Genomic DNA, 25,551 nt, shown 5'->3' with positions numbered 1-25,551 from the left:
TGTAAAGAAGTTCTAGCCCTTCATTCATAAGCTGCCCCTTGCTCTTGTGGGCAAAACCAGAAAACCTGCTTTAGGGTTACTTCGTTTTTAAAAAAAGAAAAAAACCAACCACAAAGTATTTTAATCTAGCTGTACAGTTGGAGGTGAATAGTTCTGCTTAACAATTTATTTGCAAGTGCATGGCTGAAAGAAATTAAGAGCAATTCAGAGCTGACCCACACTTTTCTGTTAAGTGAAGTAGCTACTTGTACTAGACTTTACATTAAAAAAAACCACATCACTCCCACCCCCCACTTAACTTATATGGCAGCATCAGTTTCCTATAACCTGAAACAAATATTTTTCAGAAACCACTGTCTCGAGGTACTTTTGGATGTGTATTACATTACCAGCAATAATTTTTATTTTCTAAAATGGGATGCTGGAAATCAAATTAATGAAATATTAAATTGAACTGAACACATTATCAACAAGACAGAAGCCTTTCTATTTTTATGCAATACAAACCTTTCAGTGTCATCCTGACTCAAACCAGGCTCAGTATTACCTACCCAGTCTGTCCTCTGCTGAGAAAGAATGATATGTTCTCCTTTTTATCAGATTATTTTCATTTGCACATACACTATTCATCACATTGTTATTTTGACCTCAGTAGAAGCTTTTGGAAAATGGTATTTTGAAGGCTAAATATCATGTAGATGTGTTCCTCTGCAACATGATCCAAAGTTCAAGAAGGGAGATAGGTCTCATTACTTGAAAAATCAGCAGAATGTTAAAAACAGTAACTTTATGTTCATTTTAGCCTGACTTTATAATGTACAAGTTTTAATCATGGTCTATGTCATACAGATTCACTTCAATTCTTTATTCACTTCAGACATGAAAGGCTTAGACATAGGACTACTGCTCTGGTTCCAAAGAAAACACTTTCTTCATGTAAAAATCACACAAACAAAGTCTAATTCCACTAAGTGACATTTCCAAAGGTCTGGGGAGAGACCTACTTTGACTTCCTGACCTTCCTTCCAGAAGCTGCTTCCAAAAGCAATGAAAAATTGGAATAACCCAGTGCCAGCATCTGATTTTAATTTGAGACTGCCAAGACATTTTCAGTAAAAAGAAGCTGTCTTGCAGTAAGAAGACTAAAAAGCAGGAGTAATTTCTTACCATGTTGTTTGATAGGCTGAAGGAATAATTTTTCAGGTTCAATACAAACACTATTTATGTTTTTGTTCTTTTGGGACTTTTTTTCTTTTTACCAGTAATATACTAATTTCATCAAATTGAAATTTATTCTCCCACATGAAGCCCTACCTAGGCATTAATTCCAATAACATCTATAATTCCATAGCTAAAATTCAGTTAGATCCACATGTATCCCATTCCCTTCTTTTCCATCATTACCTTTAAGGTCTATTTTAAAAAGAAATTACCAAACCCTGAACACTATGGAGCTAGTGAAACAGATTACATTTCATGGTCTATAAAATATTCAGGGAAGTGTATTTAATGAAGATCTTCGAAAGTATTTGTAAAACACAGGCCTTATGTGCATTTTACACATGCAAATACACTACAGGCAGCAAGATTAGGGGAGCTGGGGAGCCTCACGGATATCATCACAAGGAGCTGTGTGTGCAGCTGCTGATGAGCTCAGGTGGCTCATCAGCTGGAGGCTGCAGCACAGTTCAAGATAAAATTTCCAGACTGATATATTTCCATGTGATATCATTTTAGACTGTAGACTGACTTCATTCTGCTTCCCACCTGCTGATTAAACAAGCTCCCATCTAATAACTCATTGCAAACTTTCGCAGAGAAACAGCTATTTTTACTTCCTAATAATAGAGCTTCAGAATTAACTGTCTGGTCAGGTGGGTTGTTTTTATTTCTTAAGGTAGGCTGCATTGAAATCAAGTTGTCATATACACAATAACCTCACAGTAAATTCCTCTATTTGTAGTATTATAACAACAAACATGCAAATTTGGCTGCCATTCCCACCCCTATATGAAACATAAGGAAACCTGGCTTCTATTCTATATAGAAGCCTGCTTTTCCTTCTATCTGTCGACTTACTGTAGCTCTACTAAAAAAAAACCAAAACAAACACCTCTCTGTAAGCATAAACTTGGTATAGTTTACATTGGAAGGTAAAGTAGGAGAATATTTCCAAATAAAAGTGTTTTTATTATGATATATACAAACACTTACCCTTTGAAAGCTCAACACCTTATTTGCTGCCAAGTAGAAACCGATGTAATCACAAGGGAGGTTACTTTGAAAACGTGTTCAGTTAACATCTTTGGTTTTGCCTACTAATTTATATTCTCAATGAAAGCGTGAGGCCTTCTCTCCAGTAAATTTAATATATCTCTTTGGAATTACGTAGCTGTCTCTTTTCCATACTTCTGGTTTTCAGCTGTCTAATTTCTTTTTTCAACTACACATATGTTAAGAACCAGTGATTTCCTTGAATTGAAGACCAAGCATGAAATCAGATGGAGGTGACACACTATTCTCCCTGAAGTCTACTGGTTGAACAGCTATGGCTATCCTCTCCCTGCCATGGCACAACTTCCCTTCCTTCTGATCCTCATCAGTTCTTTCATATTTGTTTTCTTACCTTGCCAGTTAACCTTATCTCAGCCTCCATTTCAGGAAAGGTGTAATTGTGCCTGGTCATGGATCAGATTTAAGTGACCTAACAGGCCATTCCCAATACTACCTTCTAAGGCTTTCCAATTCACAGCAAAGACTTCTGTTCCTGGTAAAGTCATTATTACAGTCATACAGCAAAAGAACAGCCAAAATTCAAAAAGCAAAATCACCGATGTAACTACAGTGTCTTAATTCATCTTGATAATCAGAACATCCTCTTTACCTGCGAAATATTCTGTTTTACTCCCTACACCCACAAGTTAGAAACATGTGAATCCTAACACCCAACTAGGTAGTAACTAGCAAGTAGAATGCCTTATGAGAAAATCAAATGGTGAGACCATGCCCTAAAGGTAAACTCTTTTGGGTCAGACCAGGGTACAGGAGTTGGGCAGAGTGAATCTGACATACCCTTGCCCACACTGCTTAATACATACACAGCCACATTCACTAGAGCTACTAATCCAGCATCAAATCCCAGACAGCCAAATGTAAATGCAGCCCCCAGGAAAATCTGTGTGACAGGCTTACTTCAACCCTCTCTCAAGTGAGGGTCCCTTCTCCCCATCCCTTTGACTATTCTTTGTTAGTATGCAGCTTGTTCACTTAATGGTCCATTAGCTAATCTACATCCACATTGAAATTCAATCTTATCTCATAATAGCATTAAAAAATTAAACAACAACTTTGCTTCCTTGGAAGTGACACAGTCTCCACCCCCATTTTCTCAACCCTTCACTGTTGGGGATTTTCCCTTCCATTTATTCTTGGATTTGTGTCATGAAAGAAATGCATTATCTCACCTCATTCAGAGTCAAACAATAAGGGGACAAACAAGCCATACATGCGTAACAGCAGAGCTGTCTCCCAAGCAACCATGGGGCATTCCCATAACTTCTTTCCTGGCCCAGGAAAGGATGGAACAGCCGATGGAACTGTGTGCTGGGACAGGCATATGATGAATAATTCACCTCTTTTTTAGGCAGTGGCACAGACAGCAGTCACTTGTGCTAATCTTAGTAATTTACAAAACAAATTTCCCACACATGAAGCCTGTGGGCCTATTCAAAGGCAGAAGTGACATCCCACTGTTACTGGGAAAAGTAATCTATCATTGTTTCAAAGACACTGAATTATGGGTGTTCAGAAGAAGGTAGGATTTAGAGAAAGATTCTCAGGTCCGCTGCAGTAATTTCTTTTTTCAACATTTTCCAAGTAGTATTTAGATCCTCCAGTCTGTTCTTAAGTGCCATTACATACTGCTGTTACAATGATAGCCACATAGAACTATTATCATACCAAAAGAGGCTGCTTTTATTCTACATTAGCAAGAACCATTATGTTTATGGCTCTTCTAGCTCTCTATAGCCCCAATCTCCCTAGCATGCAGCTAAAAAAGATGGCAGAATTGCTTATAACTCAGAGAAAGAAACCTATCCCATATACCACCACCCAGAAAGGCACCCTGCTGCTTTCTCCTCAGCCCTGTGCTGAGGTGTTCATCAGGCAGTGATACCAGGTCAGACTCTGATCAACATTTAATAGGTTGGGACTAACTGCTAGGGTTGTAATTTGTCATAGCTGACTGAAGTTGCTCATTTCAGTTGTCGTGACTCTGATCCTTCTCCAGCCTATGCCTTTACCTTAAGTCTCACGCCACGTTACACAAACACCTCTTGTGCTCATTAATCACAGCTAAAGCTAAGAGAAAGGTGAATATACACAGTATATTAATTTCTAAACAGGCATCACTGGCCTGCAGAACTGTAATCTAGCAGTGCACTCTCCTCCAGTGTCCATGAAGCCTGTACTCCAACTCTCACTATCTGTGTCCCCTCCCAGGGGAGAGGCAGGCAGAGCTTTTGTTTTGACATGGGACTTAACCCAGACAAAAGAAGGTGAAGTGCCTTCTCCTATGCTAGGTCTCAAGCTTTTTGTCAATGTCGCTTGTACCTACATGCATTTACAGGGGAGCTCACAGCCCTATTGCACAAGATATAACCTTGCTCCAAGGTACAAGCAATCTAACAAGACGAGAACATCAGAGGACAGGGAATGTATCAGGAATGAGCTGACTAAACTCATCAGTAGCAAAATCATGGAGGCACCAAGGCCCAGTTCAGTGCCTTCCCCATTAGACCGTATTTGTTTTCCAGTAATGTTCTAACCATGAATGACGTAAACAAGAAGTGTGTTCTTCTATTTCCAAATTTACATTTTTTGCACATTGTTCTATATAGGAACTCCATTACTAGCAAGAACCACTCCATGTGAAGCACAGTGGGATATGAAGTGCCCTCTCTTTTAGATCATTGCCCTCAGTTCATCTCAGGTCAGCAATGATTAAGCACTATCATCTGTTGATCCTTCTGTACTCTATGTTACGGGTGTTCTTGATAATGTCTAAATTTCACAGAAGATAGGGATCTTCATTTCAAAGACAGTGACAAATACTAACTGATCCAGCTGCTGCCAGTATCCACAAAAATTACAAGACCTGAGCGAGCTAAGGAGACAGGTAGACCCTCAGCTAGGATGATAGCCATCATAGGAAAAAATTAAGCCACTGCATGTTCCATATGACCAGAATATTCCACATTATCTTAGCAACATTCAAGAATGAAAATGGTTTAAGTGAGAAGACATTCCCTCTGGACCCACACAGCATTCCCAGAAAACATGATGGTTATTACTAGAACTCATAAGAAGCACATGGAACCAGCCAGTCAAGATCCAGAGGCAAGGGTTTCACGTGCACAGTGTTTTGAGGGGATGAGGTGACAGAAGGACCACAGAACTCCAATAAACATGGATACAACAGCACTACCAGGGGCAGTATCCCACACTAAAGCTGTAGAAAAGGGGTTTTATAATTAAGCATCAAAACTATCAGTGATAACCCAAACCAGACACTTTGTTTGTTTGTTTTTTCCCTGCAGCAAAACAAGAATCTGGAATATTTCCTTTCAGGGTAATTTAGAATACAGTTGAAAATTGCTTTTGCCCAGTATTCAGGGGCCACATGACATCTTGACTCTTCTTTTCCATTTGATTTATTGTCAATATTGGAAAATGATACTTCAAAGCATTTTACCTTTCTATAATTCGACATTAAAAAATTCCCCAAACAATGGAATGCTTCAGTATTTCAAAATTGCTGCTCTCACAGTCACCTCTAGGTAAGTGTAGGCTAAGTCTCAGACCACAAAGGGTCTTACAAGGAAATGAAGGTTATGTGTAAAAGCTTACCTCAAAACTCACACTATGCGCTAAGCAAAGCTTCCACACTAGTTCAGTCACTTCCCCTCCAGTGACTTCCCTCTCAGTGTGTTCCTTTTCATAGAGCATGCTGGTCACATACAGATTCTTGGAGTCCACTGGAAAGACATAAGGAAAAATCAGATATCTGGTGGTTGCTGGACATTTGCTATGGTTAGTCATAAATGCTAGGGGAAAGTTTCTCTCTCAGCCTTTATTTCTACATGTAAGAACCTCTCTAGTCTCAGTAAAGCCAAGGGATTAATATGAGTGCCTGCAGTCAGGTTGAATTTAAGAACACAACAGAATAAATGCCTAAAGACAAGTGTGACCTGAAAGACAGAGTCAGAGAAACAAGATAAAGAAGATACACATTGAAAAAGTCCCACTCTCCATCAGTATGCCTCTTACAATGGCCCTGCTACTTTACATTTACCACCCTTTCCAATTTAATCTAATCACTCTCACCTCCTGAAAACTCAACAGGAGTGCCAAGAAAAATAAATGGCTTGGCTCTTAACCTCTTCCCAAGGAAGAATCTTGTAATCTTATGTCGGCATAACTATAAACAGTGTCCTGGAAATTTGGATTTTGCTTTAAAAATCAATGAACTATTTAGAAGTAGAAAAAAAATACAGAATCCTTCTCAACATTTAGAGCTCGGTTTTAAAATCTTTCCTCAGGCAAGCTTCCCGTGTACTTCAATAGAATCATTCTCCGAAGGAGAAGCACACAGAGCAAAGAAGGAGCAAAAAATGAAACAGTTCTCAGACATGACATGTCCTTAGTTCCATCAGGACTTGCAGCTATTTAGGCTCCATTTGTACACAAACTAAGGATTATAAAATCATAGAACCATAGAATGTCCTGAGCTGGAAGGGACCCACAAGGATCAAGTCCAGCTCCTGTCCCTGCACAGGACAACCCCAAAATTCACACCATGTCTCTGAGGGCCTTGTCCAAGTGCTTCTTGAATATCAGCAGGCTTGGTGCCGTGGGGAGCCTGTTCCAGTGCTCCACCACCCTCTGGGGGAAGAACCTTTTCCTAATACCCAACCTAAACCTCCCCGGCACATCTTCCTGCCATTCCCTTGGCATTGGTCACCAGAGAGAAGAGACCAGCGCCTGCTCCTCCTCCTCCCCTTGTGAGGAAGCTGCAGACCGCGATGAGGTCTGCCCTCACTCTCCTCCAGGCTTAGCAAACCAAATTACTTTAGCTGCTCCTTGCATGGCTTCCCCTCTAAACCTTTCACCAACTTCATGGTCCACAGACACAAGAAAGTTGATGGTCTGTGTACAAGGGCACTAGGTATGTAAAGGTGGTAAAAAAAAAGGGTTGGCCATTAAGGAAATCTATCACTCTTGGGGACCCACCCAGCTTCCAGTTATAGCAGGCCCCAAGTCCTAAAGAAGGGACTGCTCTCTGTAGCCCAGCCTGTAGAAACATCCACTTTCACATAGTTTAATGCATGAAAGGAAATATCAGGTGCAAAGAGTTCTCACAGGCAAGATGCAGTCCCAAGATTTTTCTTGGAAATAAATTTACTTTATTTTAGCAGAAACATCATGTTACCTTTTTTGTACAGTGTATCTGTTTCCACTTGAAAAAGTTTCAGTGAAGACTGTGTCTGCGTCTTTGCCCCACTGCCCTTCTGAAAGAATGGTGTAACAAGGTGGGACTCAGTACATTCGGCCTCCGCCAGGACTCCATCCTGAACGCTCTGAACACATTCCAGTTTGGAGGACAGGATCTGCTGCTCAGACTGAGAATAACAGATACTTCAGGTAAAGTCTTGATGACCTACGTTAGCCTGCCCAATCCTTTCTCTCCCAATTTCATGGAGGATTCCAGGTCTGTGATACAGTGTGAAGTCTCTTGTCCTGACCTTTGACAACCCCCAGCCTGTGGAGGTTAATACACTCTTTATTTTCAGTCTAATTTTGCCACCACTGAAATGCAACTGCTACTAACTTTCAGTGCCAAATGGTCTCAATTCATTTCAGCTCACAAAGTATCAGTGTTAAGCAGATCTTTTTAGTCAGCAATGTTGAGAAAGCAAAAGGCTGGTAAATTATGACTAGCTAGTACAATAAAAGAAACAATATTCACCTAAAAGAAATGGCACAAGATACAAACATAGACTGTATTTGCCATGAACAGTGAAAAGCTGTAAGTTTGGCTTTTAGAAAAGCTTCTGTCTTTCCAAAGTTTTCTGCAAATAGCAACTTTCTTTGCACAATGTATTTTTACTCTGCACATCTCTACTTTCTGTTTACTAATATAATATATTTCAGTACCAAAGTTTAATCCAGGCACCTAACAGCCTCTCGCATTTATACTATAATGCCCATCAACTACAATGCAAATTTGCTTTAAGAACAAATTCTGTGAATAACGGGCATTACAGGGACAATAGTATTCATCTTTTTCTTTGCTGGGCAGACCATTTCAAGTTTGGGCAGGCACACACAAATGTAACTGAGCATAAATGACGATTCAAAAATGTTTTCATTTACATTATGAAAAATGTTCCCGCTAGGAGAAGTACCTGATGTGAACTGCAAACCTGGTACTTAGACTCTTCAAAGAAATTAAAAAGCCCCGTGGAAGAATCAGTGTAATTCCCCAACACTTACCGACGTATGAGGAAGAGCAACAGACTGAACAGAAGTAAAACCAGAATACCGATGAGAACAGAGGTTTAAGTCCCTTGTCTTGACAAGAATAGGACCTTTTCGCTGATACCTGGTTGGGCATATTCCCAGAACATCCACCTAGTAAGAACCGTACAGTGTTGAATCACACATGCACACATACAATACAAGCAGGTATTATGGGCTATTACAACTAATTTTAATCATTGTTGTAATAACAATGCAATGGAGACCTAAATTCTTCCTTGCAGGACAGTGGCTTTGCCACAAAAGCCATGGCAAATAATTTTGAAGGCAAATTATTTTAAAGACCTTGGTCAAACTTTATAATAGCCAGGGTTCGTTGACTTGTTTAACTTCCCTGTATTATTCTGAATCAGATCATTTACAGATGTATGCTTTTTCACTTAACATTTTGTGGGTTTGTAGGGAAGCATTAACTCAGAAAAGCATTTCTACTCAGAAGAAATGTAATCATATATAGGTGTCCCAAGCCTTATTGCAGAACATCTATTTAAGCACTGATATGTAGCAACAGCATGAGCATGAGGTGGTGCACAACATGCTGAAGGTCGATCTAGAGACTGCCCTTCAAACCAGAATTGCATCCATTGAGGCATCTCAGCTGCACTCACACAAACACACTGGCAACGGGGGTAATCTGGACTATTATTTCAGTGTAACACAGCAGAATTTGAGCTTAAGTATTCTAACAAAAAAAACTGCAAAAGCTCTGAGAAGCCTGATCTTAAAGCCTCCTGAAATTAATGAAAAAAGCCATGATGAATAATCATGAATAATAAATACTGTTTTCCCCCAGACAACAGGTAAAACACAAGCTCTGGTGTTACAAAGTCCTCAGAGAACTCTGCAATACACAGCTTTTCCTCAGATAACAAGGTAGTGGATTCCAACCCTCAATAAGAATGCAAATTATAGATAATTTCATAACATTCACTACAAAAAGCGATCAGATAACCACCACTGACTGCTGACCAGTCACCACATAACAAAAACCTCTAGTTATTTAAAAGGGAATAGACTTATCATGCACAAGTGCTAACAGCCACCCTAGAGCATGACACTACCGACGGTCTCACCTCTTCAACAACTGCACTGGCAGTGGTTGCTTGTGACGTCTGCAGGACACTGAGAATGCCTCGCTTTATGTTCAGTGCCCACCTCTGTTCACTCCTCACAGGACAGAGCTTCAGAACTTTCCCATCACGGAAAGAAAAATGAAGAGGATGCTGTTCTAGTATTTCCCTGCAATAAAATAGTTTATAGTTTCTTGCTTCAAACAGTGGCTGCAAGTCAGTTTATGACATTAGACTCAGATTTTCTGAACAGAGCTGTTGCTCCACAGTGGATCTGTCTTATTCTGTATCTCCATTCTTTACAGCAAGCCTTTATTCTTCATTAATTCACCCTGACACTAAGAGCCCTTAAAAAAAAACCCAAACTAAAACAAAAAACATCAAGATAATCACAATATCTTCAACACAGCTGTAATACTTAATAAAGCCAACTCCTGGTAAATTCTTTACAAGTAATTATACTTAATGGCAACAATTCTTGTTTCATGTAAAAGAGAAATTCCATTTTATGATTCAGGGTGCCTTTAGCATCAGTAAGCATGTCTCAATTGCAAAGTAACTACAAGTGCTCTTTATCACAGCTGAAGAGGAATGATACACACGAGAACAACTGCTTTCCAATCAACCCAGATCTTCCTGCAGTGCTAGGTGTACATATTTGGGCTCTATCCCAAAGTTATACCCTAGCTTCTGCTGTCAGTTCACTCCCTGATTGCTTTTGCTGTCCCAGATTGAGAGTACAGTGTTTTCTACTTTTGCAAGAGATCACTTTCTAACATTGGTTTTCACTCCTAATATAACATACTTTAATTGTATATTTTCCCTCTAAATGGGGGAAAATAAGCCATCCAAAGGAAGAATTCTACAGTAGCCCAATGGTCAGCTCCCATACAGGGAAATATAGAGTTCGTCTGCACATTAACTGTAGAACTAACTGTTCATCCAATCAACTGGGTCACAAAGACAATATAAGAGAAAAACTTTTAATGCACAAACACCTGGATAAAGTCTTTCCAGCAGAAAAGACTGTGCACATGGGATAAGGGTTTCTGAACTTCTAGGCAACTGTGGTTGCTTTTGCTATTATCTGTGGAAATTACATGCATGTTCAGAGGACAAGCTAGACCACTGTATAGTCACAATAGGCTGAGGCAAATGCTAATAAGGTCCACTTGCCTGAATAATTATTTTCAGTAGCCTAGTTTCACTGAATGCTTTCTTTGCTACCTCTATTTTTTTTTGGGGGGGGGGGGGAACAAAACAAAAACAAAGACAACTGCTTTTACATCTATAAAAATCCTATAAATAACTTCACAGAAGATGATGTGCCTGTACTCTGATTTAAGCTCTGATACCACTACCCGTACTGTGGAACACAAAGCTCTTCCTGATGAATATAAAAAGCAGTGCATTTACTCCAAACTTGCTCTTTCTGACCCTTTGAATTGAGTCAATTATCTCAGTTCTCAGTGTTGTTTAAAGGCTGAGAATCCAAGTGCCAGGACAAAGAGGAAGATTACAAGGCTGAGCTTAATCAGACAACAGAACTGCTTTTTTTTTTTGATGACGCAAGAAGCATCAGCTCTCTGGGAAAATACCAGACCTCCACAGTTTGAAGAGACCTTTTTCTATAGGCATCTTCCCTAGATTCTGTACCTTGACAAGTCAGGGGAAACACACTGACATATGTTATGAATGAGTCACTAAAAACAAAAACATAAAAGGAAGAAAACTACATTAGAGGAATAAATGCAATGTAAATATCCTGGAAGAAAGATCCCAACGTTTTGCATTGTGAGAATCTGCCAGGCCAAGAACCTCTGAAATGTACTTCAAATCTCAAGAGTCTGTACAAGTAGCAACTGCAACTCAGAGAACTAGTGAGCGATCCATACGCACTTCTAGCCAGCTGGAGGCCTGATAATTTGTACCTACAATAATTTTAATTGTACACTCTCCAAATGTTTTTACATAGAAATGCATGAAAATTGGGTTCCAAAAAAACTTCTTTTGGACAAACGCCTCATTTTGTTGATGGTGCTCATTTCTTGATCCCTGCTTTTAAAAAAAAAAAAAAAAAAACACACACCAAAAATCAAGAACTACAGAGTATGAAACAGTGAACAATGTCGAGTCAAGCTGCTGCTAAGCCACATAGCTTCAAAAAATCCAAGAACTAGATCAGATTAGAAGTTTTTCTACCTTAGACTGTCCATTTCCTTCAGAGGCTCCTCTCTGGATGCAAGAACTTTCTTAATCTGTACATCTTGCACCTAGGAGCAAACATTATAAAGCAACAAATATTATTGTTGATAGGAACTTGTGGACTTTGTCACATAAGGATATCTACAGAGAGTCTCATAGACTATGAAAAAAGGCTCAGTGCTGCAAGCAACGCAACCACAATAGCCACATCTTCAGGTCGCATATATGAGAGAGTTTCCAGAAATTTTTTCTGTAAAGAATTTTCACTCACTATTAAATACATTTTATACAGCAGTATTATAACCCTTTCATTTTCAAGCCAGAAGCAATCACCTACTCTGGGTAAACATTAAACATTAAACATCCTTTCTACTCCAGTTGAGAAGCAAAATGAATATCCATCTCAGTGGATTCTTGAGCCTATACCTGGTAAAGTTCTCAGTCATTCTCAGCCATTTCAAAGCTTACTTTTACTGATTCAGAAGAGAAAACGTATACTTAATTTCATTACGGAATTTCCCAAATTAGTTGCAGTTTGGCTGATTGTAGTAAGGAAGAACTGCTCTCAAATGGTAGATCAAAAACGGTGGCGCTCTGCCCCATTTTAAGTACAGCATAGACTGCAACTTTTAGTAATTTCTTTTCTTAATATCTTCTACTTTTTTATTTTTTATGAAGACAAGCATTCAACTACATATTATTTTGCATATCTTAGGAGGCCTCATATTAAGATAAAGAGCTAGAAGTAAGGGAATCCAGCCACTGATATTGTAAGGCAGAAGAGAGTGATTCAATCTGAAGACATTACTCAAATTCTCATTTTTCATGTAAAATCATAGGACCACTGGCCAGTTAATTTTATCCATTTGGCAATATAAGGACAGGGGTAACTATCCTATTCTTCACTGGCCTCATGTATATGTGTATATAGGACACACATGTCAACCCCCCACAGAACCCATGAATTATCTCCTCTGTTAACCTGAAGGAAAATCAAGGCAGATGAGAGAAGTTTGTTCTCCATGCTGCCCCTGCTAAAGCGCTGTAGTTCCCTAACTGGCCTACCACAGGGCTCACCCCAGGAAGAGGTCTGTAATTTGAAACTGGTCTGTTGCTCTTGTCACAGAGAGAGAGCTCCTGTCGAGATCAATGGAGTGTTACAAGATTGAATTTTACACTGTGCTAGGAATGGCACCAATCCAGAACATCCTGCAAGTTTCTCAAATTCTCTTTAAAACACTCGCTATTTTCAAATTACTACTACAGATATGAAAGTGCTTAAAAATACACCAAGTTCCTTTCAAAGGGACTAGCTTCATCTCCAGTTCCACACTTGTGACAAAATGGTGAAACTATCATGCCACTTACAAAACAAAACAATGATTTGTTTAATCTGTCCTTTAAATCTGGCACATACTTAACCTGAAGCCATGTCACATCAAAGCAATTCTGCAGTTCTAATTATGAGATGCAGAACTGAACTGGCTTTTAGTCAAAAGAAAAACAAATGTTTCAAATGTAGCAGTAATCCCAAAGATTCAGTTCTACATTATCTCATCCCAATCACTCAGACAATTATGACAATACTCACTTTCAAAACCATCTGGCAATTCCCCAATACCTCAACGATCACTGTGCTCTCCAGAGAGATGCCACTGCTTTTGTAAATACTTCCCTGTAGGAATGTGCTGGTGACTGCCGAATACCTGTAGCTGTATCTAGCTCTTTTGGGGGAGTACGATGCACTGCGTCCTAGGAAGCAAACAAAAAAAACCACCTCTTTTTTAGTCTTCCCCCTCCCCTACTTTTTTTCTTACTTTTTAATCTTTTGGCCACTGAAATCAGCTAAACAAGGGCCTGGATATTCAGAGTTCCTTTCCCACTTGGACTTAGAATTGAAAGAACTGGGTTTCTGAAAGCACTCTGCATGCTAGTGATAGCTCCTGTATGGAAGGTGAGAAGAACTCCCCTCTATCCAATGCGCATAACCTCACAATTTCCATCAAGGCAGGAATCTAATTTCCAAGAGCAAAAAAGGAATGCAATGCATTTACAGCATGACGCTCTTTCAACACCTTTCAGAGAGCAACAGCAAGATCTGCTGATGCATTCGGTGCTTTTCATGCCATGCTGTGGCTACACATACACAGACAAACTAAATTATGTGCTTTTTCAGTAAAGAACTTTGTTTCTGAAAGCCTGCTTGAAAAGATCCAGCCTGAGGCAAAGAAAGCACGGGAAGATAAGGATTATCTGTATTTGCATGAAGACATTGTAAAGACCTGGCAAGTGTCCACGGGTAGCACTGTCTCCTACTGAATATAATGTCAGACCGTGTGCTACACGGTCTCTGTATTCCCTTAGTCAAAGGAGATTCTCTTCTAGACCGGGTGATAAGAATTAACCCTGAAAGGATGAGAAGATCAGAGTCATAGTACCTTCAATGCCATATGTTTTGGTGGCCATGGTTTGTGAGATTGTAACAAATACAGCATCCCCAAAAGACAAGAGATCATGCTATGACCTTAGCTGGGACCACTGTAGTGCAGAAGAGTGAAATTCAAATAAAATACTCTCCCTTCCCTCAGATGAAGAAGACAACACCTAGGAAAAAATGACCACTGTGGCTTCCATAATAGAGCGCTTTTTTTCCCTCTGCCTCACAGCAGCACTGCAACATTTGAGCACTTTCAATTACAAAGCCACAGAGAGAAGAAGTAATATTGAAAGAATGAAGGGTCTCTGAGCCACACTGCCTGAGTAGGGAGTTGAGAGGCCAGGGCAAGATCTCCCTAGGAGCAGAACATCCATGTGCTCCCCTTGCTGTTACACTGAAAAGCACTTATGCATTTCCAAGTACCTGCTGGCATTGCAAATGAGAAGCATAAGTTACAAACTACACCTCAAGCCATTCAACCAAACCTTTCCAGGACAGTTCAATATCCTGTTTTTCTGTCTGTTCCTCTACAGAACAGAAGTTTTGTGTCTGCTCACTGAAGGAGAAGTCTTTCTTCATGCCTGTTTCAGTATGAAAGGAGCTAACACTGGGTACTGGTAAAAAAGACACACACGTGGCTGGGTTTTGTCCTGCACTGGTTTAGTAGTTTGCTTAGCTCTCACGTCTATGAGTTTTCTGAGCTCACAGAATGCAAACTTTAGGCAGGTCTGGGCCTGGTAAAGATCAGCAGAGCTTCTCTGCTACTTCCATGAATGCTGATCACTCAGACATAAGTACCATTCTTCTAAGAACACAACATCCCTGCTGAAGAGAAGGAAGGAAGGATTGAAAACTTCCTTCCTTATCGTATACAAGGCCTGAATACAGTCTTGTTTTACTCACCTACACATTCCTCAAAACAGGAAGCTCCATAACGTAAACTCTCCAAGGATCCTGCAATGACAGGTAGGATAATAGAAAAGCACCGAAAAATTGTGTGCAGCTCAGGAAGGACCTGCTGCTTTGCAATTACAATGAAATAACTGAAATCAAAGCATGCCTTAAAAAAAACCAAACAACTGTGAGTGTTTTGCTATCAAGTATGCAGGGACAAAACTTTGCTCTTGCCCCTTTCCACACATATACACCACACAAGCACATACCTTAGTGTATTTATTGAGGTATGTATGGAAATGCAACAATACCATGGGTTACTAAGCAAATTTTAAAAAGGAGTTCTCAATCCAAGAAAGAAATACACATTATACACCACACTTCACATCCATAGGCTTTTAACTTTATTGCAGTTAGGGAAAATTTCTACTTAGTTTTTATTGCACATGGACATTCAATAAATCATAAGTGTAATTTAAAGCAGAACAAGAGCAGGCTTTACTGCCCAAGAAAAACTTTCCCAGCACCAGCACACTAAGGAACACCTAAACATTACAACTCAAGGGTGTCAGTTGGTTAACACACCCTTTAACACTGGAGACCCTGTTCTCCAGCATGACTTTCATTCAGACTTTGACTGGGAAGGCAGCGAATTCAAGGGGATGCGGAACACACACCACGCAGATGGCATTGCTTCAGATTCGCATTAGCATGAACAGGGGAAACAGTCGGGGCTGCTATGTACAGAGCCTCCATTCCTCTCTTCACTCTGTGCACACACATCTGCCCAGTAAACTAGTAAGACTCTCACTCTAATGCTCTGACACCAAGTTACCTTCAATAAACCTGGCAGAATTACATTCATCCATTATTTCAAGCACTGCTATACAACATAAAAGTCCATGATGAACTGGATGAAAAATTCTCTTTTCACAGAGAATTTAAGCAACAGTGAAATTTTTAGGGTATCTACTTCCTGTGCATCACTGTGACTCTACAAGCATGATGACTGGGCACTCAGAGGGCTAGGCTGATATAAATCATGCTTCAGCACATGAAGTAAAACCACTGCCGACTGCTTTCACCCCTGGCAAATACACAGGTACTATGCTGAACACTGGCCTACTGGTCCCAATCTCTTGAGAAATTCTGTGATAAACTGGAGCTGAATTACAGGAATTTTGAGAGAGGAGCCCCATGATGGACACATGTGAGATGCACGTTCCAGGACCTGATCCTGCACTGCTAATGCTTCCCGGCATTCAACTCAGCAAGTTACCCCGAGTCCTAGATACTGATAGGAACATGCACATGGCAAAATCGGTCAGATGCCAGCTGCTCTTATGCATTGAAGTGATATATGAGGAGCAGCCAAAAGCAAACTATGTGATCCTGCTGCAGGATACATGGCATTTTTATGTACCACAGTGAAAGAAAATGTTACTTTATTAATAAATCATGTATTATGTGTATTCAGCCCTAACTTGCCATTATTGATAGATCTTTCTTAAAAATAACTCCCACAAGTTCAATAGCCAGTATAATTGCCCCTAGCCTCTGTGCTATACTATATGCTAATGAACCTCCCTGTTAAGCCGTAACTAACGTCCCTGTGTTGCTCCGCTTTGTCTCCCACCCGAGACAGAAGTTAAAAGAGCTTCTTTTTTCTGGCTTTGTGCTTTTGGATGTTTTATATATGCTATACACCTGATGGAAATGCTCTTTTCAAACTACAACATTTAAAAATTCACATTTATATTATTTATTGGAACCGTATTTTCCCTTCTCTTAATCCCCTTTTTTGAAATGTGAAAATCATTGGCAGGAGGAAAGAAGGGAATTCACTGGGTTTGGAACAAAAATAAGAAAGTGTTTGTTTCTTCAGCACCCACTCAAGCTTATATACATTTTTATTCCCAAGTTAAAATTTAAATTTCTCAAAAGTAGAACTACATTTTTCTTGAAAAGGTCTCATTCACACATTTATATTTTCCTCCCAACAAATGGCCCTTCTTATTTTGCAGAATCAATTATCGGTATGGAACTTCAGATTTTACCTTTCAGAAGTACGAATAACGTGTTATTTTCAAACAAAATTGGTCCTAGTGCCACAGATACCTGCAAAACTAGAAAATTTTCTAGCATATAGAGACCAGGTCATGCAACATATTAGAATTGTCACTCAACAATTATTAATTTTATAAATATAACTATCTATACACAAAACATATGCATTAACTTTAAGATTCCAAACACACTGCTTTTGGAGAGAAAGAAATACACTTCTCAGTCTCCTTGGGGGAAAAAATCATCCCTAAGTATCTACTGGGTCAGATAAGAAAAGGGCTACCTCACCCTTTTCTTTTAAACAGCGGGAAAAGATAGTGTTGACTTAATGGCTTTTAATGAAGAAATCAGTACTAATTATTCAGGAACCTTGAAATAAATATGGTAAGACAAACTTGGAAAATTCATGTCTGTTATGTAGCATCAGATTTTTAAGAAGTTGAGCATGCCTCTAGGACCAGATTTAAGAGCGCTCTCAGCTCCCGTGTGGATACCCGAATGCTGTGCTTAGAATTTTTAGCTGTGCTTAGAATTTTTAACTATGCTTATCCCAGACAGATAGTGTGGTAGGCTGAGCACCTTGGCCAATCGGGTACTTTGTTAACTTTGTTAAGATGCCTAGATTTAGAGTGTCCGCTCTTTGCTTTGTTATTTTAAATTTTAATTCTTCTTCCATAATTTATTTTGGTTCTAACAACAGCATGCAATTATCTCTTTTCAGTTGACAAGAGTAACAAAGGACCACATCATTGACATTTCACGACATATTCTCACTTTTCAGAATCCTTCATCTGCCAAATACCAAAGTGAGCACAACTTCAGAACATGATACTATCACGTTATTTTCAGGTGAGACAATTGACCGGCACAATCTCACTGTTTCTGTTGCTTTTGCTAATAATGCTGAAGGAAGATGCACTATTTAACTGCACTCCTTTATAGGTAGGGTGCCCTCCCACCTGCCCAGTACCAACTCACAGAGCTCAGTAAAGAAAATTGCTACACTACACTGAAAATCTAGACAAAGCTGCTACAAGAATTACTCCAAATCTACAAGTTCCGACCTAATTTACAGCATCTCAAAAGTTTTGCTAGTGAGACCTTTCTTTAGCAGAAGTGTTTTGCATTGAGAGAGATCAATCTTAGCAGAGGAAAAAGTTTCTTCTACTTACTCCCTGAAGCTCCTGCCACAACAGCACAGAGTAAAACAATGGTGTGCAGCCCCATGCCCATCGAAACCACCTCCTCAGCCCAGAAGTTAACAATACCACATCAGTTCTCCTCTCAAAGGCACCTCTGAGCAAGGCAGTGAAAGAAAATTTCCTTCACAAAGCAGGAGCTCACTATTTCAACTCTCCTCTTCCAGTCAGAGGAGGGGCTCTGGCAGGGCAGCCTGCAGAGGGGAGGGTGCATGTGTGTAGTAAGGGGGAGAGATAGACACACAAACATCTCATCCAATCTCTAACAGCATTTCAGCCTTTTTGCAAAAACAGAGAGAGAAGTTAACCTATTAGAAATTCCACAAAACTGCAAAGAAAAGAAGTATACGGGATCACAACATAGTAAATGCTCAGAACAATCCCACACCCTAAGTAAATAAATAAACAAACTAAAAAATCACCCTAGTGATCATTCCCTGATGACTAATCAATCAAAAAGTGCACAGGATGAAAGCAAAAGCTTTGGGGCTGAAGGCATTTCCATTTGGAGCAAGCAAGTTCGTGGGAGGCAGCTCATCCCTTCAACCAAAGTCCCAAATCTAAGATGGATGAAATTGTGCATAAGTAATACACAAAACCACTGAACTACAGCTCTTCTCATAGCAATCAGGTTTTTACAACACGTCAGACATATGTCTTCCAGGGTTCACTGAACTTGTGATAAAGACCTTCCACTCCTGCTTGAGGGAGATTCACCATCTACCTCCTGTTCTACTGACTCATTCTTCTAGAACGAGGGTTCTCTCCTACGCCTTCCCTGGCAGCCTATGGCCATGTTTACTTTTCACATGTAACAGGATCAATGACTACTTATGCTGCGGAGGCATTGTCAAAACCCAGTTATGCTTGCATGCCAAGGCCTTCTGAAGGAAGCTGTTGTGGACAGGTTTTATTTTAATCCTGCTACCATGTCTTAACCTGCTGCAAGACACTCTGGTTTACCCTGAGCTACTGTTTACTTCTAACCATATTCAAAGTAGAAATCATAGATAACAATCCTGGTAACCAGTACTACTCTCCCCCACTAAGCTTGTGTTGTCACAGCCTCTTGCCTGAACTTACTTCCTTCATCAGGTAACATTTGCTCAGTTCAAAATGCTTACAAATTTTAGTTAAAGGGAAAGCAACATCTTACATGTACTTTGCATAGATCAGTGACCAAAGAAGATGAGAGCGAGCAAGTCAAGTCTAAACAGTTAATGAAATATTCTATGACAAAAGCTGGGTCCCTCTACCAAATGGCAAACTCAGGGACAGCTCAGGTCTGAAATGGTAAAAAACAAAACAAAACAAAACAAAAAAACCCACCCAAAACAACTTACAGGTTTCATACAGCAGCTTGGATTTCCTATAATCAACCCGAAGCTGTAACTGAGAAAGCCTTTTTCCATCTCCCACTGTGATTCTTCAGAATATTCTAATTTTGAAACTGCTTCAGAGATTTCATTGTGGAAATCTTGTGACCTGCTGAGTTTGCCATTTTAACTCTGCTGAGTTACCGAGTCTTGTATTCGTTCTAATTTTCATTGTAAGATTACAGCTCATCTGGGCATAGTACATGCTCCGTATGTTTTCCTGCTGTCATTCAGCTCTTGGTCTATCAGCAATATGGATGGAAGCAGGTAAGTTGATAGCTGGGCATTAATATAAAAATATGACAAATTTACTGGAAAATTGCTATATTGTAACAATAATTTTCTTGAATCTCTGCTATTGTCTGATCTCTGCAGTAGTCTGACTTTTAACTGCTTATATGGTAATATTTTTCAACATGTTTCACAGAGCTGTTGCAAAATAACTTAAAAACATAAAACATATTGAAGTCAGTGGGAATATCTAAACTGGAATTAGAGGGAATTTCTGCCTCTCCTAAGAACCACATAGCCTAAGAGCAACAAGTTACAAGCAGTGTTTGTGTGCTGAGCATTTGTAGCCCCACCCTTGTATTAAGGACACCACTTGTAATCCATTGGAGAGGCCAACGTAAGCTCCTTTTAAAATTAATTTGACACTTTCTAGTAAGTTTTCAACTGAGTTTATGTTAACCCCATGTATGGCACCAATGTCCGGAGTGTGCTTAACTTTAAGCATAAGCACACCCCAAATAAGCATGTGCTCAAATCTGAAAGCTTTCTTGGAACAAGGCCATTTTATTAGTCATTTCATCCCCTACTCAAACACCAGAAGCTTTCAGAAACCTTTTTGTCTCTAAATAGCTATGCTTTCCTTACAGTGCTGTGGGCAGGTTTCTCATTTAAAAAAAATTTTAAAAATCACATGTTCTCTTTCAGTTATATTTTGAATTTTCGCCCAGAATAATTCACGCAGCTCACAGGCAACTCCTTTCCCACAAGGAAGGAGCTTCAGAAATTTCTACCACTGTGCTGTCCTAGACAATCGTCAAAGATTTAAGAAAATCAGGCACTTGTGCTGCAAGCACACTAGTTTAATGACACACAGGAGACCGACACTGGCGGTAAGCCTGAGAAAAGTATTCAGCTATTTTAATGGATATTGTACTCAAGTTAGCAAAATGAATTTGATCAAAAATACCATCTAGCACACAACAGAGTAAGGATGTCCATGGACACCTGAAATGTGTCTATGCTGGTACTGCCAAGAAAATATGAGCTTTTACAAACTGGTAAAGTCTGTTCTGTGAAGGCCCCACAAGTTCTTTTAGAGGAGACATGGTAGTGTTTGGTTGGCGGTTGGACTTGACGATCCTAGAGGTATTTTCCAACCTTAATAATGATTCTATGATTATTATTATGCTATAAAACTCACGTTTAACCCTAGTAGGCAAAGGCAGGAGGAAAGTGCCCTTAGCCATGGCTCCAAACTCGCATTCTAAGCACAAACACCTGCACGCCCGTCACCCTCCTGGGATGGTGGCAGGGCCTCCTGCAGCTCCTGCAGAGCCCAACCAGCACAAGGGGCTGAGGAGCACCCAGTCCCACCTTCTCCTTATTACAACTGTTTGGTGTCCTGACAGATTTTACTAATTCTGGATCCTGTAATGAGACCTGCAGAGAAACCCACTGCACCCAGCACCGTGGGGCAGGCATGCAAGGCATGGGCCAAGCGAGGCATGGACAACCCTCACCAAACGCAATGCTTCCCAGGGCAGAGCTTCAGAGAAAGTGTTCCAAATACATTCTTACCCTGGGAAAAAAAAGCCCCAAAACCAAGTACCTCTGTGAGACATATATATTTTTCAGGCCATTTACTAAGAAGAAAGGGGCCGGCCACCTTTCCCAGGGCCATGGCAGCTGCACACCACACCACTGGCCCAAGGGACTGACCCCCAGCATGCCCCCACCCACTGAGAGGGAGCCGAGGAACACACCAGGTGGCGGGGGGACAAAGCGCTGTGGTGAGGAGGAGGAGGTGGCAGCGGGGGTGCTGCAGCCACAGCAGAACCCAGCATCAAAAAGGGCCAAAAGGGTTACCCACGGCTTTGGGGAAGCAGAGGGTGACCTTGGCCACCTGCCCGGAGCCTGCTGTTCATCAAGGGGTGGTTTAGGTTCTTCACCATTGTTTATTTATTTGTTATCCCAGGGTGAAAAGTTCTTCAGCCCTAGTTTGTGAAGAACTAGAGCACCTTATGAAGCATAAGCCTAAGGTAACTTCTGTACAACTAGTTGCCAAGACACAGATGGAGTGGGACAGGCTTTGCTTTCCCCCCTCCCTCCAACGCTACTCAGGGCAGCAGGCCAGGAGAAAGCAGAACAAGAGATGGAAAGTACTTTGGGGTTGTCTCCCCCCCGCCCCCTTCTTTCTCCAATGCTTTTGTGAAATCTCTGTTGTCATATTCAAATGCAGCATGGCTTTAGATCCTAGAGCAGTGTCTGCCATACTTTCATAGGCCCTGTTAATGCAATAATCCTCTGGAGCTCACTGAAGTTGCTTTTTTGTTTTGTTGCAAAGACCAAGATGTTACATGAAGCAAAACATCCAACCACAAAAGGACTTTCAAAAAGTCTCCTACTTACTCTTGGTTTATTCTAGACTTGAGCATGACTACTTTTAGCATCTCCAAACCACACAGCCACCTGTTCAAACAGACACTATATTTTCAGATTCATAAAAAATATTCAAAACAAAAATCAATTGTAAGTGGTAATAAGAAATCTTCAGGTTTCACCATGCACCTTTTGGTGTCCTGGTTTGAAAAAGTAGTAAGACGCTCATTGAAGAATTTATTTCTATACTGGATTCACATCCAGCACATCACACATGAGGGTATTCACCTCTCAAAAATACATTAAAAGTCATCCTAAAGGTAATTAATTTGTATCACATTGCAGGATCTTAAAAACAAAATAGGAACACAAAGGTTAATTTGGTATGGAATACAGCTCTTTTGAACTATAAACACTTCACACCTTTGTCACAGTACTTGAACTTCTTGGTTTTCATTCCTAGGATGGCAATGTATACTCCATTACTTACCTTTTGCTGCTCAGTTATGAAGAAGAATTAACTGGGTTTCAGTATACAAATCACAACTCATTTTCAAAAAAGAACTTGTGGTTAGACTGACAGAAGTGCTTTCACAAACACTGCAACAAATAGCTGCTTTTTGAAACCACTCTGCTCTTGCTTAACAACTCCCTCCTGTAAGGCTATCAGCTGCTTTTTATTTGTTTTAACAGCTTTTATTTTGGATCCTCTTTGCATGACAGAACAAATTTTACTTCCTTCTGGCTCAAGCTCCATCAGAACTAAGTTTGAACATTGTGCAAGTGCTGCCAATTAAAAATATTAGCCTAATGGAAATATCACTGTCAAAGTGTAACAGAAAGCAACATCATCCTGGAAAGCTAACAAAGGTGGGGGTAAGAGACGACTTCACCCAAATTCGTCACGTGAGGCTGGAGGACTTCAGATGGCCTATGCCCATTCCTTACTTACTTGCGGAAATAGCATAACCCCATAAAGTCAGCAGGCCACTTCTCTATCAACAGAGGAAAAACTATCTGTTCATTACTCAACTTGCTTATTAACAAATTAATCAAGATGTTGCTTAATAAAAATACATGCATTAGAACAAAATTGTTCAAGGTATTAATCTTGCCTTCCTGTGTTTTCTGCATATCAGACAAAAAAAGTGCTTCAGACATAAAAAACCCCAGGGTATTCTTGCATGATTAATAGAGATTCTTCCCAACTGGACATAATGATATTTGATCATAGAATCATTAATGTTGGAAAAGACCTCTCGGATCATCAAGTCCAACCATCAACCCAACACTACCATGTCTCCTAAACCATGCCCTGAAGCGCCGCATCTACACATCTTTTAAATACCTCCAGGGATGGTGACACCACCACGTCTCTGGGCAGCCTGTTCCAATGCCTGACCACTCTTGCAGTCAAGAAATTTTTCCTAATATCCAACCTAAACCTCCCCTGATGCAGCTCGAGGCTGTTTCCTCTCGTTCTATCGCTAGTAACTTGGGAGGAGACACCAACACCCACCTCACTACAACCTCCTTTCAGGTAGTTATTTTCTCCCTACCAGTCACTGGTACATAAAACTATAGCCATATCTGTATGTGCGCGTTTAGTTGTACTGCAAGTCAAAGTTTTACCAAAAAGTTTTAACTGAAAAAATATTTAAAGGACCTGAGTTGCTGGAAAACAACACATTTTCAAATGTGGCTCTGCTTGTAAATAATTGGCCTGCAGGCCAGAGAATGCCATTTATCAGAGACTCAGGCCAAGTGAAACTCTGAAAAATTTCACCCTGTGATTACATTTCTTGACTTGATTTTAACATTTCAGCCATTCATGTGTTTGGAAACATTCAAAATGTTATAATTTTCCAATTACAAGCACTAGATATGAAAGACCAAGTTTTTATTTTAAATATAATCAGTTTTAAAAACAAACAGTAACTTCAGCGTAACCAAACACAATGGACTTTCACACAAAGCAAGTTATATCCTGCATTTGTGTGTCTTAAATAAGTTTAACAAAGCAAGCTACTTCGGCACATTCTGTAGATAATTCCATAAACAAGAGAACAAACACAGGCTTTGTTTGGTTTTTTTTGTTGTTTGTTTGTTTTTTTTTTTTAATTTAAGGATACTCCTTTAAGTTTAAGGAAATTTAAGTATAAAAGGGGCAGCAGAAAGTTTTGCAGAATCCTTAAGTAGATGGAATAGCTGCCAACATTGGGTGTCCTATTCTCAAGCCATAAGAAAAATTTAAAGCGATGAAATAGACTGTGCCCATAAAACAGAACAAAGAAAACTCCATACGATTATTTTTTTGGTCAGTGTTGCATTCTGGTGTCACCACCTCAGATTTTCCAACCATCAGTCTGTAGAGAAAAGGGGAGCTAGGGCAGTAACAGTTTGAAGACTTACTCACTAGATGGATAGCCAGCAATATTATCCAGACCAGTCTGACATGGGTACTAAAAGAACTAAAAATCCTCCCCACCATGCAAGAAAACATCAAAGTTTGGAAACACTGCATGCTTCACTGCTTCTTTCTGTCTTGCTCTGATGATAAATTGACAAGTAGTACATTTTCTGTGTAGTCTGCGGAGTGGGGGGGAAGGAGTGGTGGAATATGGCTTTAGAGTAACACATGTGACTTGCATAAATTAGAATTCGTGCCTGTATCATCAGAACAGAAAATTCAATGGAGCATCACCCAGGACCTTAAAGAACACCAAAAGCATTACGGTGATGCAGCAGCAGACAAAAACCACAAGGTAATACAGCATCATCAAAGCAGAAATCTACAAAACTACCAGCTTTTTATCTCTATCACTCTCCCGCCAGTTCATAGCTACTGATGTAAATTCTTCTGGTACAGGGAGTCAGATGATCAGAAACCTTTTCCAAATGCACAAGGATGCTCTTAAACCACTTGCAGACCCGCCCACAAGCAGCAGTTTACAGAAACTAACACAAGGCCTAGAGGTTGTATTTCTGATCCAAGAAACTGGATTTCAAATGTGAAATGCTGAAAGACATTTGAAAAGTTAAGTTATACCAAATATTTCTAGAAAGTACTTTTGGCAAGAACAGCAATGCAG

General features: G+C 40.0%; 1 protein-coding gene across 1 annotated transcript in view; it reads right to left on the bottom strand.

Annotated features, from left to right (window-relative positions):
- LOC135315238 (uncharacterized) overlaps positions 1–16,076 on the bottom strand; it is a 110,304-nt gene extending 94,228 nt beyond the window's left edge. Inside the window, exons 1-8 of the mRNA XM_064462090.1 lie at positions 16,043–16,076; positions 15,217–15,267; positions 13,498–13,628; positions 11,874–11,944; positions 9,675–9,840; positions 8,606–8,694; positions 7,493–7,698; positions 5,911–6,038 (exon numbers count right to left, since the gene is read on the bottom strand). Of these exons, the coding sequence (XP_064318160.1) occupies positions 5,911–6,038; positions 7,493–7,698; positions 8,606–8,694; positions 9,675–9,840; positions 11,874–11,944; positions 13,498–13,628; positions 15,217–15,267; positions 16,043–16,076 (876 nt within the window). The remainder of the gene's footprint in view (positions 1–5,910; positions 6,039–7,492; positions 7,699–8,605; positions 8,695–9,674; positions 9,841–11,873; positions 11,945–13,497; positions 13,629–15,216; positions 15,268–16,042) is intronic.
- Positions 16,077–25,551: the final 9,475 nt, after the last annotated feature.

The sequence above is a fragment of the Phalacrocorax carbo genome, chromosome 10 (assembly GCF_963921805.1).
Source record: "Phalacrocorax carbo chromosome 10, bPhaCar2.1, whole genome shotgun sequence".
NCBI classification, from domain to species: Eukaryota; Metazoa; Chordata; class Aves; order Suliformes; family Phalacrocoracidae; genus Phalacrocorax; species Phalacrocorax carbo.
Note: the sequence above shows the minus strand (reverse complement) of the source record. Positions and strands in the feature narration are given on the sequence as shown.